We start from the raw sequence: 15,939 nt of genomic DNA on the forward strand, positions 1-15,939 counted from the left end.
CCTCATAGGATGTGGCAAAGATAAAAGATAGATAGATAGATAGATAGATAGATATGAAGTGCTCATAGCACATAGAAAATGATCAGTATCATTCAGTCAATGATAATCAGCATTTTTATGACTGGAGCAGAGTGCATGATGAGAGAACAGGAAGGCAAACAACAGCAGAGAATCAGCAACACTGAAAAGCAGCAAATAAATGTAAAAATCAGAAGGCATGCAAGGATCTAATGTTTAAAAACAGGAACAAATGCCTTTTTAAAATATTATAGACATATGTTTCATTCACCTATAATTGTCAAAGTAATCCAGGCCATGCCCTTTCCCCTCTCTATTTCCCGTCTCTATGACGTGTTGGGTGCTTGCACATAAGCCCTCACCAGTAGTGGGGACCTTTGTGGGTTTCTTTTCTTTACTAAACTTTGTGTTTTAGAGGAGTTTTAGATTTATGGAAAAATTGAAGCAGAAAGTACAAAGGGCTCCCATATGCTTCTCCCCCAACCCCCTCACTTTTTCCCCTATTATTAACACATTAGAGTGGTACACTTGTTACAGCGGAATGAGTACTGATATTATTGTTATTAACTAAAGTCCATGGTGTACAATGGAGTTCCTCTTGTGTTATACATGCTATGAGCTTTGACAAATGTGTGATGTCATGTATCCCTCATGTCAACATACAGAATAGCTTTACTGCTCTAAAAATACTCTGTGCTCCAACTATTCATCCCATTCTTTCTCTCCGAACCCCACACAACAACCGATCTTTGTACTGTCTCTGATTTTTGCCTTTTTTAAGATGTTATATAGTTGGAATTATACAGTGTGTAGTCTTTTCAGACGGGCTGCTTCACTTAGCAATATGCTAAGTGTCTTTTTAAAAAGGAAAGCTCATTTCCTTTTTATCGCCCAATACTATTCCATTATACAGATATACTATAGTATGTTTCACCTGTTAAAGGGCACCTCGGTTCCTTCCAAGTTTGGGCAGTTCTGAATAAACATTTCTGTGAACATTCATGTGCAAGTTTTTATGTAAATATAAGTTTTCAATTCCTTTGGGTAAATACCAAGGTGTGCAATTGCTGGATTATATGGTCAGGATATGTTTATTTTGTTACGAAACTGACAAACTGTGTGTCTGTACCCTTTGGCATTTCCACCAGCAATGAATGAGAGAGAGTTCCTCCTGCTGCACATTCTTGTGAGCAATGTGGTGATATCAGTGTTTTGAATTTTAGCCATTTAATAAGTGGTATCTTATTGTTTTAATTTTTATTCCCTAATAACATATGATGATGAGCATCTTTTCATGTTCTTTCTTACCATTTGTATATCTGTCTGATGTGTGCTCAGATTTTATTGCCCATTTTTCAGTTGTGTTGTTTGTTGTCTTATTGTTGAATGTTAGGAATTCTTTATGTGTTTTGGATACCAGTCCTATATGATATATATGTGTTTGTCAATAATATTTTTCTCCCAGTCTGTGAGAGCAATGTCTTTTCATTCATGTAAGATCTTTGAGTTCTCAGAGTAGGAAGCGGAGGCTCAGAAAACTGTGCCGTGCTCTAAATTTTGTGGCTGGCCAATGACAGAGCCAGAATGAGCATCCTGGGTGCCCGAGTCCTCTGTGCTACGTGACCTCTGCTGGAGGAGAACCTCCCTGTGCTAGGATTTTCGGTCTTTAACAGGGTTTCCCTTGATCTTTTCTTCCTTGTTTAGGGCAGAAGAGATGAAAGTCTAAACGTAGACGAGCAACTGGCTGAAAAGGATGCCCAGGTCAGTAACAGAGCAAAGAAACCATCTCCTTTCACTATTTGCGCCCCTTGCCGACCCGCTCATTTCTGTGGCACCAGCTGACGTGGTCATCTCCTATCCCACCTGAAGGCTGGGGCGCACCCAGCCCCAGCTCTCTGCCCTCTTCAGTGGCGGTTATCGTTCCCCTAGCTCCTGCAACCCCAACTCTCAGATGTCTAATCTGCTAAATGTGAAACACTGGAATATCTCACTGACTTCTGAAACAAAAGTAAACCTCCCACTCTTCTCCTTCTGTCTCTTCAAAACGAGAATCGTGTCCGTAATAACCTTTAAGTCTTTCTCCCTTGTCCCATAGATTCTCTATAATGCCGGTGAGAACAGATGGGGCACAGATGAAGATAAATTCACGGAGATCCTGTGTCTTAGGAGCTTTCCTCAACTAAAACGAAGTAAGGACTCACATTGCAATCCTTTTGGCTTTGTATTGTTTTGCAAATGTTTCAGGGGTTTAAATACAAAGTTCTGGAAAACAGAGTTAAAAAGTGCAAAGGCTGTTCCATTTTTATGTATCAACAGTTATGGAAACAACAAGGCAAGGCAGACTGGACACTACCCTTGTTCCCCAGCAGGCTGGGTAGATGCCTAGTGAGTGAGTGAGCGACAGGTAATAGATGGCGGAGGGATGGCAGGAAGAAGAAGAGGGGCAGCCCTCTGGAGTGAGAGCAGAGAGGAGTGTTCCTGTGGGATGGAGGAGCCAGACTCATTCCAGCTCTTTCCTAGTTAATCGCTTTCCAGAAAAACCAGGGTGTGTAATCCACCCTGTTCATGCATTAGGGTGGATTAACATTGGGCTCTTTCTGATATGAAGGTAAATTGTGGGGGGGAGGTCTTTTTGTATGACCAGCTATTACTTGGAACCACTAAGCCTTGACTGCCTCACTTATGCATCTCCCTGAGCCTTTCTGGAAGCCACAGCACCCAGAAGCCGTGAGCTCCAATTCCTGTGAATATCTGACTGTGGCTTCCAGGCGCAGGTCTAGAGAACAACCACAGTGCATGAATACTTTTGTGCCGAGTTCATGGGGAAATGAGGAAACATCAAGATATTACCAAGATTTTTTTATTCTGAGGGTGCCCTTCCTTAAGTGTGGCATTAAAATTTCATTTATAAAATAATGATAAAATTATAGCATAGTTGCTTTATTAATGTCTTTCTTGGAAAAATAAAAACAAAACAATCCTAGACCTATCTCCAAAATATCTTTTTTTTTTTTTCAAAATTTACTTGGAAAAAAATTTACTTGGCTTGCAAAATATGCCCACATACCTGGCGATGTATGTACAGGTTTGGGTGAAAAACACTGATCAAGAAATTCGAATGCCTTCTGGTAAATGTGAAGTAGGCCATGCCCCCTGATGGAATGATTTGCTCAGCAATAAGAAATCTTCATATTTAAGATTGTGTTAACAGATAAAACATATTTTATTAATGTGCCACACCATTGTTTCCCAGGTGCTGCTATAGTTTAAAAATAGCACACTTTATTCAATATATTATTTATTATTTAACCTTTAGGCCATTTTTAATGTTAACAGCCTGGGAAGAGGGAGAGGAGATAGAGAGATCATTGAAAAAATGGCCTATGAAGTTCAGGTTTTATTACAGATGACTTTTTTTTTAAAGATATGAAAAAGAAAAACTTCCTCATTCAAATTTTGATGACTTACCAAAGGAGTTGTTGAGCTCACCACTTAACAACGTAATTTGTTGCACATCAAGTCAAAAACTGGAATACAGTCATGTGTGATCAACTGGGATGCTTTCACTGTTTTTCTGGTGCTGCTTTTTAGCTTTTGATGCATACAGAAATATTAGCCACAAGGACATTGAGGACAGCATAAGAGGAGAATTATCTGGGCATTTTGAAGACCTACTGCTGGCCATAGGTAAGCACTTGAGTGCTTATAAACTGAGTTACTTTGTACTTGATTTCACTCTTGTCGGGCTTAGCCATGTAGGAACCCTAGCAGATCCACCTTTGTGCTCTCACAGCCCCCTGTACAGGTGAGAGTACACACAATATGCTCAACAGATACAGTTAAGTGGGCGCATGAAAAATTTGTTTCATATCTTACTTTGCTTTTAACTTTGTATTAGGCTTGTCACCACATTTGAATTATAAACTCCTTAAGGGATAAAAATATTACAGTTCTACTGGCATTTTTATTGAGCCTTGTTGGAAGCTAAGACAAAGCCAGTTTGGTAGTTCACCATTTTGGGTTATTTTTGGAAGATATCAGTAGCAAGTTGAGCTCAGGTTGGAACTATAGGTCTCCTCCCCTTGGCTGTGCTAGTGGGGAGTATATAAAAATAATAATAATAATAAGTCACAAACTGAATGTGTTCCCTGAGAGACACATTGTGTAAACAAGCAGATAAAAATACTATATAAGCTGACCTGTCTTCCCAACAAGGCCTCAGCAGTCTGTCCTTTTAGGCATCCGAAGAGCGCCCTGCAAGAAAGGTGCAGTCAGAAGAATGAGAGGCTGTTCAAAGACAGAATTCAGGGACCCTTCCAGTCAGTCAGGCACCAAAATCTGTTATGTGTTTGTACACACACAGGATTGTTAGGAATCCTAAGCCGCTCTAATTTAGGGTAGGCACTGGGCTTGCTGCAGGCCTCTTCTCCATTAATTCCAGGGTGGGAGTACCTCTACTCCACATATCTTGTCATTTCATCAGTGAAAAATCCTTGCTGTCATCCATCATGATAATTAATAGCCCCTCTGGTGAGATAAAGATAGCTTATCTCTAAAGGTAACCTCCCCTGGAGTGAGCCTCTGATTCATCTTCAAAAGTTAATTACCACCTCGGGAGGTGGACTCTCAATTAGGGTTCCTCACAATGTATTTTTAAACAAATACTCATCTAGCACTTACCACGTGCTCAGCCCTGTGCTAAATTCTTTCCAAATATCAGTGTATTGAGGCCTCATAACAACCCCGTGGTTTGGGGACCATTATCCCCCTCACTCCCATAAGGATGGTAAACCTGAGGCAGAAGGAAGATCGATTCCTTCCCCAGGTTACCCAGGGAATACGTGGCAGAGCTGAGATCCAGACCAAGGCAGTCAAACTGCATGATCTGTGACGATAACCAACCATTTGATATGTACGGTTCAGACATAGCCTGAAACACACACATATCACGCAGTCTGTGCTGAAGTATTTTAAAGTAAATTACAGGAGATATACCAGGGAGTGAGCACTCACTAAGTTCCAGGCCCCATTCTCAGGGCTTCTTCCACATGTGTTACTTCACTTAACTTCTGGTCCTCTCTTTGAGTGCCAAGATAGGAATTTTATCCAAATGTGGCTCAAAAAAGAAAGAAGGAGAGAGAGAAAGAGAAAGAAAAGAAAGGAAGAAAGAAAGAAAGAGAAAGAAAGAAAGAAAGAGAAAAAAAAAAGAGAAAAACACTGTTGACTCTGATTGAATTGCCAAATAGTCCAAAAATGAATAAAAGCTCCTTTTTTAATTAAAAAAAATGCAATAGAAATCAGTCTCCATAGTAAGTTCTGAAAATGTTCCAGTGACCATGCTACAGCCGGTTTATGTTTTTTCCATTTCAAGTTGTTACTCTTTACATTGATTTTGCTGCTTTTTACTTTGCCTGCTATAACATTTGAAAAACTATTAAGATGTGTTCATTCTTCCTCATTGAGCTAAGAAGCATTTTTGGAAATATCTATTGAATGATACACTAAATTTGACCTATAATGTATATTATTTTATCAAGTAAAAGAAAGACCTTATAATTCAACTCATTTGAAGTTCAGGATATGTCACATGTTTTCTATTCATTTACCATTGAAATACATCATTTTTCCTCACCTTTACTGAGGTTTAACTCACACACCATAAAATTCACTCATTCAAAGTGTGCAAATTCAGTGCTTTTTTTAAAGTATATATATATATATTTACAGATTTGTTCAACCATCACCACAATCGAGATTTAGGATATTTTCTTGAGCCCCCGAAGGAACCCTGGACCCACTAGCAATCTTCCCCCTCCAACCTGTTATCTACTAATCCACTGTCCATGTTGATAGATCTGCCTATTGCAAACATTTAATACATAAGGAGCCTGATTCCACAGGTCAACACATAATTTTTAATATGAAAACCTGTCTGAGCTGTATCACCTTAGAAATGCATAATAGAGCCTTTCTAGCTGTCAAACCTGAACTTCAATAAGGAGAAGCTTTATTCAAAAAGGCTGTTGCCATAAGGAGGATGGTTTCTTCTCAGAAATGTGCAAGGGACTCAAAATCAAACAGGAAAAAACCTTTCTCTTAAGGGGAAATTGGAAACGCAAGGGGACATGATCATTGGGGTTTGACAAGACGTGTTTTGCTCTTTTAACTGATTCTCGGGATAAGCTAACAAGAGGGCATGTTTTGTGTTTTAGTGATTGCTAAAGCGGGGTTGTGGCGGGGGGCAAGCCAGAGTTCAGGGACGTGGGTGGAGAGCTGAGTGAAGTTTGGTCAACACAACACAGAGGGTAAGAAATGGGCAACTGTGGAGTCTTGGTCATTGTAATTAATTTTAGGGACTCCCTGAGTTTCCCTACTTTCGACACTGAATGGTAAAACAAACTTCCTACCCCTGTATATAACAGTTTCCCCAAGTTTTAGGACGTGAAGAACAAACCTGGTGGTTAAGAATATAAGCAGAGGACAAGCTAAAGGATTATAAAAACAAAAAACAAAAACACAAAGAATCCTAGAAGGATTTAGTTTAGGGGGAGGGAGATGATTAAAAGCTTAATAGAATAAAAGTAGGCATAATAATTTTTGATCAAAGTATTCAGACTTGCTTAACATGAATTTGAGAAAAACTAGGTAGAACTGATCCAAATGGTTGATTTATTCTCTGACAGCTTCCCATATAACAGTGTTTTCACATTTGTCCCAGGTTCTCTGTTTAAGTTTCTAATACATTGCCCCGTCTATTTCCCTTGAGTCAATTACACCAACTGAAGGCCTTCACTTTCCTTACTAGAGCTTATGAGGCACTGAGAAAGCTACTTGTTCTTGTTTTGATCTTTAAAATTCATTATAAAATTTATTCACTATTGGCAGATTCCTATCTGCAGGTGACATTTAAGATTATAAAAGTAACTGTGCTACAATAAGTATATTTACTCTCTATAGACTTTTCTATTTCTGATGATTTCTGCTTTATTTAAAAGATGATTTGCTCATGTTTTTGCCAGTACCCGTTTTTGTTTTTTTTTTTTTTTTGGTTTTACTTCTGTTTTATCTGTTATTTCAAAATAAAGAATTGAAAGATTACAGTGTTTTGTTTTGTAACTGAATTTAGATTACAGGCGCTGGTTCTAATATAATTACTCTAACCAGCCTATAAATTCTAATACAGCCACTTAAGAGAAAATCTTTCCACTTGAAAAAGTTTTAAATTGAACTCCAGGCCCCTTCTTACCTAATGAATTATTTGGAGCAACATCACTGCAGTCCTTGGATCCAAGTCATTCATCAGTAGTCAGAGATGTTAGAAACGCAGCAACCGTACACGCTAGGGAGTTATCAATGTAAGCGTAGGTGTTGGTGTATCTGGGGGCTGGACATGAGTCATGTGATGTGGGAGTTTCTTTGGCAGGTAATTTTATTTTCCCCATGGCTAAAGATAATTACTGTGCTAAAGCTTTATGCAAATATGATGTCATAAGGCTTTGAAATTCAAGTTAAGCATTCATTCTTTCATTTTAAATGAGTGCCAATAGTGTGTGTGGGGGTGGAGGGGTAGAATGGATATGGTTACCCAAAGAATCTTTTTAAAAAACATTTTACTGTATATTAACGCAATTTCTATTAAGTGACAGTGAACATACTTTACTTTTTATACAGTTCATTGTGCAAGGAACGTGCCTGCCTTTTTAGCTGAAAGACTGCATCAAGCTTTGAAGGTTGGTGTAGAAATTTCATACACGCTCTTAGCTTCCCTCAATGAAAATGTAAAAACATTGCTAATATTGATGGATTTTTTTTTACTTTCTGTCCACTTTAATGAGTTCTCTTTTTTAGCTCATTTGTCTACTAATTTGTCTCATGGATTTAGATAATGAGTGTCCTGATGATTATAGAGATACAGTGAAATGTTGACTAAATTATTTCCCCCAGTAGACAGTACGTGTAGGCAGTAGAACTTGTTTTAGAACTCCAGACCTCAACTTGACTCATTAGGTTTAGTGGACTCTTGTGCTGCCTTATTTAAAATAAACCAGACTGAGCCAGCAGCCTTTCATGATATAGAAACCTTATGTTTTCTTGTCTGTTTCCATTGCTAGATGGTGAACTCCATGAATAGAGGAGGGGTTTTTTGTTTCTGTTTTTGTCTGTTTGTTTTTATCTCTTGTATGTCTTCAGACCCTAGCACTTCACCTGGCACACAGAAGATGCTTACTTCAGTTTCTTTACTAGGCGTTTCCTGTGGAAGTCCACATGCACCTTCCACGTTATGTCCAAAGGGAACATATTGTTTCCCTCGCTTTGCCAAACCTCCCACCCCATGTCTGGTTCCCATCCTGTGTTCAGCGATCTTAGTGTGGAGCCCCGACAGGATCTGCCCTTGCCTAGCTTCTGAAGTTATACCGTTCCTCCCCGTCCTTGTTCTCTGTGCCTCAGCCACTTCAGCTTTTCTGTTCCGTGACTATGCCAAGTCTCCCACATCAGAGTCTTTACATTGGTTGTCCTCGCTGCCTGAAGTGTACCCCCTCCAGCTCTACCTATGATTAGCTCCTTCTTATCTGTCAGGTCTCTACTCAAACGGCACTTCCTGAGAGTTTTCTCTGACTACTCAGGCCCATCGGCCCCTTTTAGTCACACCCCATTCCATAATAATCATTACTATTTAAATAGACAATGTGTTAACTTTCTTTACTGACCATCTCCATTCATTAGGACGTAAACTGCCTTAGGATAGAGGCATAGTCTGTGTCCTTCACTACCACATGCACAGTACATGGAAAAATGCCTGGCATATAGTGCATGCTCAATAAGCATTTGCTGAATACACGAATTGTGTCAATATCCTCTTAACTGCTCAGAAATGTTACACTTCTCCCTCTCCTTCATTCTCCTCAAGTGTTGTCATCCATCTTTATAAGCATCTCTTAAATCAACCCATTTTCTCCATCCATACTGCCCTTTTCCTAGGTCAGGCCATCATCGTCTCTTTTTTTCTGTAGTGTAATCACCTCTGGAGGAGCCCCAAAGCCTCTCGTCTTTTTCTGTTGCCTTCACCCTCCTCCTGTCCTGCCGTCCATCTCTCATACTGCTGTCAAAAGGTCTCCTGAAACCGCAAATCTGATCTGATCTCAGTACTCTCATCTTTAAAAGATTGCGATAGCCCGCCCTTTACTCTTGGGATACAGTCGGAATTTCATTTCATGGTTTACAAGATTCATTCCAGGCACATCTCTTGCTGTTCCTCCTCATTATTTATGGATCCTTGAATGTGGCATTCTTTCTTGCCCTAAACCTTCACAACTGCTGTTTTCTCCATTGGGATGTTTTCTCCTCTCTCTGTGCACCCCATCCCTTCTTTTTCTGCCTGATTATTTAGGCCCCGGCTTAAATACCAATTTCTCAGACAGACCTTTCCTAATCCTTAGTCTATTTTAGGCTCCCCTAATATATGGGCCCATCTGTGCCCAATATTTCCTATATATCATATTATATTTTAATGGCTTGTTTCTTGCCTGTATTCTTTACAAAACTGGAAGATTAACAGGGGTATCTCATCTCCATTTTCAGCATTTGCCGTGGTACTGGCAGAGAGTAGGTTCTCAATTAATATTTTTTGAGTAAATGAATGATGAGGTTAATGGTAGACGAATGAAGAGGTGTCACTGGTTGACTCTTTTGTGCACCATCATCTATTTCTTATAGAAATAGGTCTATGAGCTGTTTTGTGACTGATGAGATTTTTACTGTGGACACCTGCATTTCTTAACAGGGTGCTGGAACTGATGAGTTTACTCTGAACCGAATAATGGTTTCCAGATCAGAAATTGATCTTTTGGACATTCGAGCAGAGTTTAAGAAACGTTGTGGCTATTCCCTATATTCAGCAATTAAAGTAAGTCTCCTTTTAAAAATAGCAAAATACATTTTGCCTTTCTCTCCCCATCCTCTTTCTCCTATAATCCTTAGAATAGGGAGATATGTGACTTAGATTTCTCTCCTTGTCAATGTGCAAAAGTGTAGTAATAGCAAAACAGGCCTTAATGATGGAGACTATTTTTCAGCTCTAGAATCTCAGGCACTTGATAGATACTCAACTTTTTTTCTTTTTTTTTCAATTTAGCAGCCACTCATTTTTCTTTTGTGAATTGCATATGCAAGTTGTTTACCTATTTTTTATATTACAGTGTTTTTTTTTTATTTCAGTGCTTCTTTATGAAAATGACAGGAAAGAAAAATACATAATTTAATTTTCCTCTTTGTTTTACACAAACCATATAGCATGGTTCTGCAGCCTGGAGTTCTTTTCATTTCAGTATGTTGGAAGCTCTCTCTTTCTTTTAAATAGCTGCATATCATTCCATTATTTGTTTATTTATACCCACCACATCAATAGATGTCCCCGTTTCTTACTGTCACAAACAATGCTGCAATATGCATACACAATTTCATAAGTTACAAGTGTATCTGTGGCATAAATTCGAGCGGAGTTTATTTCTGACATAAAGTCTCAAAAGTGGGTAGGATTATTGAGACAGATGTAAATATATTTGTACTTTTGATAAATATTACCAGTTGGCTTCCATCTGCACTCCCATTAAAAATACATGAGTCCTTGCTTCTCCATAGCTTTGGCACAGAGGGTATTTTCAAGCTTTGGGTTTTTAAAATCTGATCAGTGGCAAGTTGTATCTCAGTGTAGTATTAATGTATGTTTTTCTTAATACGAGTGAGGCTGACATATTTTTATGTTTTAAATTTTATTTGCTTTTCTTTTTTGGTAATTTTTTAATATTCTTTGCCCATTCTATTGAAATTTGGGGTTTTAATTTTGGGGGGTTTAATTTTATGTAAGTTAGAGTCACCTTTTTCCAATGAATTGTAAGTATTTTTCCCAGTATGTTATTTTTCCTTTGACATGGCCGAAGGTGTTTTTCCATACCATTTTCCATCAAGTCGAATATATCAATCTTTTTAAAAATAGTTTCTCGAGTTAAAAAAATCAATTTCTTACAGCCTATCATTCTGGATGAGAATCCTCCACAAGTATAGTACAACTTCCTGTCAGTTTTAAAGAATAAAACCAGTTTTCATTGTACTTAGATCTCAGTTGATATTTTATATATAGAAACCCCAAATAAATTCCAAATTATTAGACTTAATAAGAAAGACTTGCAAAAATTGTGTAAGAGCCTTCCATTCATGAAGCTAATAGTTCAAAAGTCATAGTCCCAGTAAGAATATGGCAACTTGGAAATGATGAACTAAGGGGCTAGTGCCTTTAAGATTGTTTTCTATCCTGGCCTCCCAGATGGCATGCAAGCCTCCAGTCATTGAGTAATAATAGAGAGCGCTAGTTCAAGCTGGGTCCCTGAAACAAAGTGGAAGCCCAGGGTGTCGAGCGAGCTGTCAGATTGCCCCAGGCTTCAGAGCCATGGCCAGGTGAAAAGATGGCATCTGAGGCTGGCTTCACAGACGTCTTGCAGGCCTTCCTATGCCTCCGGCTCATGAAACCGTACTGCTGTCTGGAGAAAATCAGCTTTGGAGAGCAGTAGGCCCAGAGGTGAAGACAAGTGGATCTAAATCAGTGTAGAGTCACCAAGACCCAAGCTCAAGGGTGGGGCCCAGAGGACAAACCTATTCTGGCAGAAAGACACGTTTGCTCTGAGCACCAGTGGTCCAAAGTTCGAAGTGGAGGCTGAGCTGTCTAGATATCTGGGCATCAGCTATAGGACTGTTTTAGCGCCCCATGGATTCTGATCCTGGGCTCCCACCTCTTTCAGGCCCCAACAAGGACGGAGTTCCACAGTACACAGGAGGCAACATCCATCCATTGCCACCTGGGATTCCTCTGTTAAGTCTACATTCTTGTGTCATCACGAATTGCTGAAGCTCATGGTCTAGCCTTTGAGGTGGCCCTGCCCACAATAACCACCCTTGACCAGGCATACACATTGCCCTGGACCTTTGGGCAGGCCTTTTGAGAACTTTTCTGCCTCAAGCTCCACAGGGGTTTTTACAGTGGATAAGTGATTGAACATCACTCAGTCAACTAGATTCATAAACCAAAATCTCCCTCCCCATACTTTTTTTTTTTTTTTAAATCAGCCAGAGCTTTTGTTCTTGTACTAAACCTTTGCAGAAAGAGATGCATGCCTAAGTTGAAATCAGGAACTTACTCAAAAAGGCAGCTCTCAGACTGTGCCTGGGGCTTAGCACAAATTTCATCAACTGCTCATACTCAATGCAATTTGAATCGATCCTGACACATTACAACAGTTTCAATCAACAGAGGAAGATTCAATAATGTTAACCATATTGTTCTTACTAAGGCAGAAAAGTAGACACATACCTTTTATAAAGATTGTCAGTAATAAGATTGCGACATAAAGAGGGCTTTCACTTCACCCTCAGCAAACCAGAAAATTAAATTAATCAATAGCTCTCCCTTCCCCAATGGTCTGGGTAATTGAGGCTTATTGTATTAGGAAATATCTAAACTATGGGTATCCTGACAGAAGAGGAAAACCCATAGCTGAAGAGTTCAGTTTGTAATTTAAAATTATATAGGGTTTATTCATTTCTCCGCCCTAAAAGTACATTATTAAGTAATATCATTACTTTTTCACTACTGATGAATAGATCCTTTCGGATGGTTCAATTTCTGTAATTTGGTAGCTAAAATTCCATTTTGTATATTGTGGGGGAGGAAGAAACTTTCCCCTTCAAGTTTTTTTTTACCTAGTCTAATAATTAAATCTACATGACACAGATTAATGAGAGAAAAATAACCGAATTTAATTGCATACACATGCATGGGAATCCCACATACAGAAGAGAGTCAGAAGAAGCCTCACATGCATGAGAGACTCAGGGACAGAAAGGTAAAGTGAGGCCTATATGACCTACCTCCTGGTCTTATATGAGGTAAGATGCCTTGGGGCTTCACAGTCACTGCAGGACGTAAGAAGAACAGATGTTCAGTAAATTTTAATTTGCCTTGCTATACAGATAGGTCGGAAAAGATTATCTCTGATAATCTCTTATTATTGGCAAGGCCCCTAATTCTTCTTGGTAGTTAAGAGGGGAGGGCAGAAGTTTCTCTTGAGCTGCAAGGTCTCTGTTGCCTTTAGTTTAAAATAATCTGCATTCTACAGAGGCACATCTTGGGATGGCTCATTCTGAACCCTACAATATCATCCAGGCTTTTGGTCCTGTCTTCCTCTTCTGCCTATTGTTTAGCCATTTCTCATTAACACCTTTCTCAGGTGATGATTGGTGGGGAAAAGGAGAGAAAGATGTAGGTGAAAAATGTGTCTCTCTTATTAACTAATAAACTATCAATAAAAAATCTGGATGAAATTCCATTTTTAGTAGATTTCCTTGATGAACAAATTAAGTACCTATTTAACAAATAGCACAATTCCAGACTCTTTAAGGGAAAACACAGCAATCATCTTCAATTTATAATCTGTGTGAAGTGAGGTGGGCATAAATAAAATAATTAAAAAATAATAATATGAAACAGCATACAATTAAATACTAGATTGTAGGGTACAGAGCATAGTAATATGGGAATTGAGAGTAAAATAAATTTGGGGTTAGATAAGAAATATTTTCTTCAGGAAATGGGTTTGAGCCTACCTTTCAGGCGAATAAACATGTATTGGGTGCCTCCTATGGGCCAGGTGCTGTGCTGGTAAGTGGGATCTCAAAGGTGAATGCTCTAGAAACGTAGTGAGAAGTAGGAGGGAAAATAGTAGTAAGTCACTTGATTGATTAGAAGGTCTACCTTGGAGAATATTGAAAAATAAAATCCAAATGATGAGTTCAGTTGAAAGACAGCTCTGAGGTCATGGAATTTGTTTTTCATTTATTCAATTAAAAATATTTACTGAATGAAATTTAAGTACCAAGTTTGGGTTTATAATTATAAGCAAGGAAGAAAAGTTTCTGTCCTTAATGGAATTACAAGTAAATGGAAAATTTGTACAACTATGTTAAATGTAAAGGGAAAAAATATTATGCTGTCAGATCCTGTAATAGGAGGAGTTGACCTATAGGAAAGGCTTCTATGAGGAAGTAATCATTCAGATCTGAGGGTGAGTAGACGACACAAAGCAAAGGTTGTGGGCGTCGAGAGAAAGTAGAGCGTCTTAACATGCAATTGCAAGCGGAAAGCCCTAGAGGTGGTGGAGAAATAATGAAAAATGAGGCTAGAGAGGTCAGGTCAAATAGGACCTTTTTTGACAACATTTAAAGATTTCTGTCTTTAGCTAAAGAGCAATGGGAAGCCACTGAAGAATTTTAGTTTTAAGCACATAGTGTCATAATTAGAAGTACATTTGGAAAAGGTCCCTGAGATTGTGGAGAATGAATTAGACAGAAGATAGAAGAGTATGGGGTATTGTCATATTAGAGTAGTACAAAGTAGTAAGCAAAGCTACTGGCAATGCAAAGAGAGGAAAGAGCAAAGACTCAAAAGATATTTAGGAGATATTTAAAATTAAGACACATGGACCTGGACAATAGAGTGGAGATTGTGACAGAGAGAAGGGTTGTAAAGGGGCTAAGTGGGAAAAAAATGCAATTAAAAAAAAGACATTTGGTGTGAGGAGCAAGGATGACTCCCAGGTTTCTCATTTTGGGAAACAGATAATCGTGCCAATTCTTGCATGAGGGTCAGGTTTTAGGTGTTTTGTTTGTTTATTTGTTTTTTGGCCTGTTTTTTCTTTTCTGGAGTTGGAGGAAAAAGTGCATGTGTTGAGTTTGAGATGTCTTTGAGATGTAAGGGGAGATGCTGAGTAGGCAGCTAATGGTAGGAGAAATATTTTCAGAGTCAGTTATGTTATTGAGTCCTTGGACATGGATGAAAATCCTCTAGGGAGAAAATATAGACCAAGAAAAGGAAAAAGCTGAGAACTGAGATTTAAGCATTACTAACAGTTAATGGCTGGAGAGTAGAGGATAAAGCTGCCAAGAAGACAAAGGTGGAGATGCTAGAGAGGAAGGAGGAAAAGCCAGGATTCCCAGGAAAAGTAAGGGCTACTTGCTTCAAGGATATGGTAGTGATTGGACTAGATTTACAAAACAATAAGAATTAACAACTTGGAGAAAGGGACTGATGAATCTATCATTAAGGAAACTAGAGGCAAGAGATGAAAGCCTCAGGTAGATTTGTTGTTGTTGGAATGGAAAAAAGGGAATAATTTAAAAAACACCACAAAGAAACACCTGGGAAGTGGAATTAAATGTAAAGGATAAAAAATAGCATCAAATTTGGGAGAAGAGAGAACCACTGTTAAAAACAGGCCAGCTGAGAGAAACATTTAGTTAGTTTCTTAAGAACAATTAGTATGGCCTAATTAGGAAAGCATGAAGTATGTTCAAAGGTTTTGAAATTACAGTAACATTTTTGTGTTAAAATTTCTAAAATGCCATATAAATAGAATAGCTATTTTACTAGAAGGCATAAGGTAATAAAGGTAGGAGAAAAGGATGAACATTTGTTTAATGTCTATACTGGATCAGAATTTTAAATATAGTTTTGTGTGTTAAACAACAGATGTGTTTTCTCCAAGATTGATAGAACCCCTAATAATTTTTACAACTTTGATGACTAGAGGGAGCTCTTTTAACACAGTGTTGACTTGTCATCAGTTTGAGAAGTTATTACATATGGCAGAGCAAGACTTAGGAAAAGCAATAGAGGAGGAACTAAAATCTGTGTAAAATGGAAGAATGTTAACATTAATGCCTGTTGTGTCTTATGAAAATGATGCTTAACTTCTTTTCTAAATGACCCTTCTTCATTGCTTCCTTTACATTACCACTTACTTAATATTTACCCCAATGTGAGAAACTTAAGTGATAAGAAATGCTTGCTGTTTGAGTTGCCTTGAATAAAATAAG

General features: G+C 38.4%; 1 protein-coding gene across 1 annotated transcript in view; it reads left to right on the top strand.

Moving 5' to 3' along the window:
* ANXA3 (annexin A3) overlaps positions 1-15,939 on the top strand; it is a 54,459-nt gene that overhangs the window by 35,444 nt on the left and 3,076 nt on the right. The window contains exons 8-12 of the mRNA XM_054591925.1: positions 1,723-1,779; positions 2,114-2,207; positions 3,610-3,705; positions 7,690-7,748; positions 9,800-9,922. Coding sequence (XP_054447900.1) covers positions 1,723-1,779; positions 2,114-2,207; positions 3,610-3,705; positions 7,690-7,748; positions 9,800-9,922 — 429 coding nt within the window. The remainder of the gene's footprint in view (positions 1-1,722; positions 1,780-2,113; positions 2,208-3,609; positions 3,706-7,689; positions 7,749-9,799; positions 9,923-15,939) is intronic.

The sequence above is a fragment of the Pteronotus mesoamericanus genome, unplaced genomic scaffold, assembly GCF_021234165.1.
Source record: "Pteronotus mesoamericanus isolate MK-2021 breed Mesoamerican mustached bat unplaced genomic scaffold, CSHL_Meso_final contig_130, whole genome shotgun sequence".
NCBI lineage: Eukaryota > Metazoa > Chordata > Mammalia > Chiroptera > Mormoopidae > Pteronotus > Pteronotus mesoamericanus.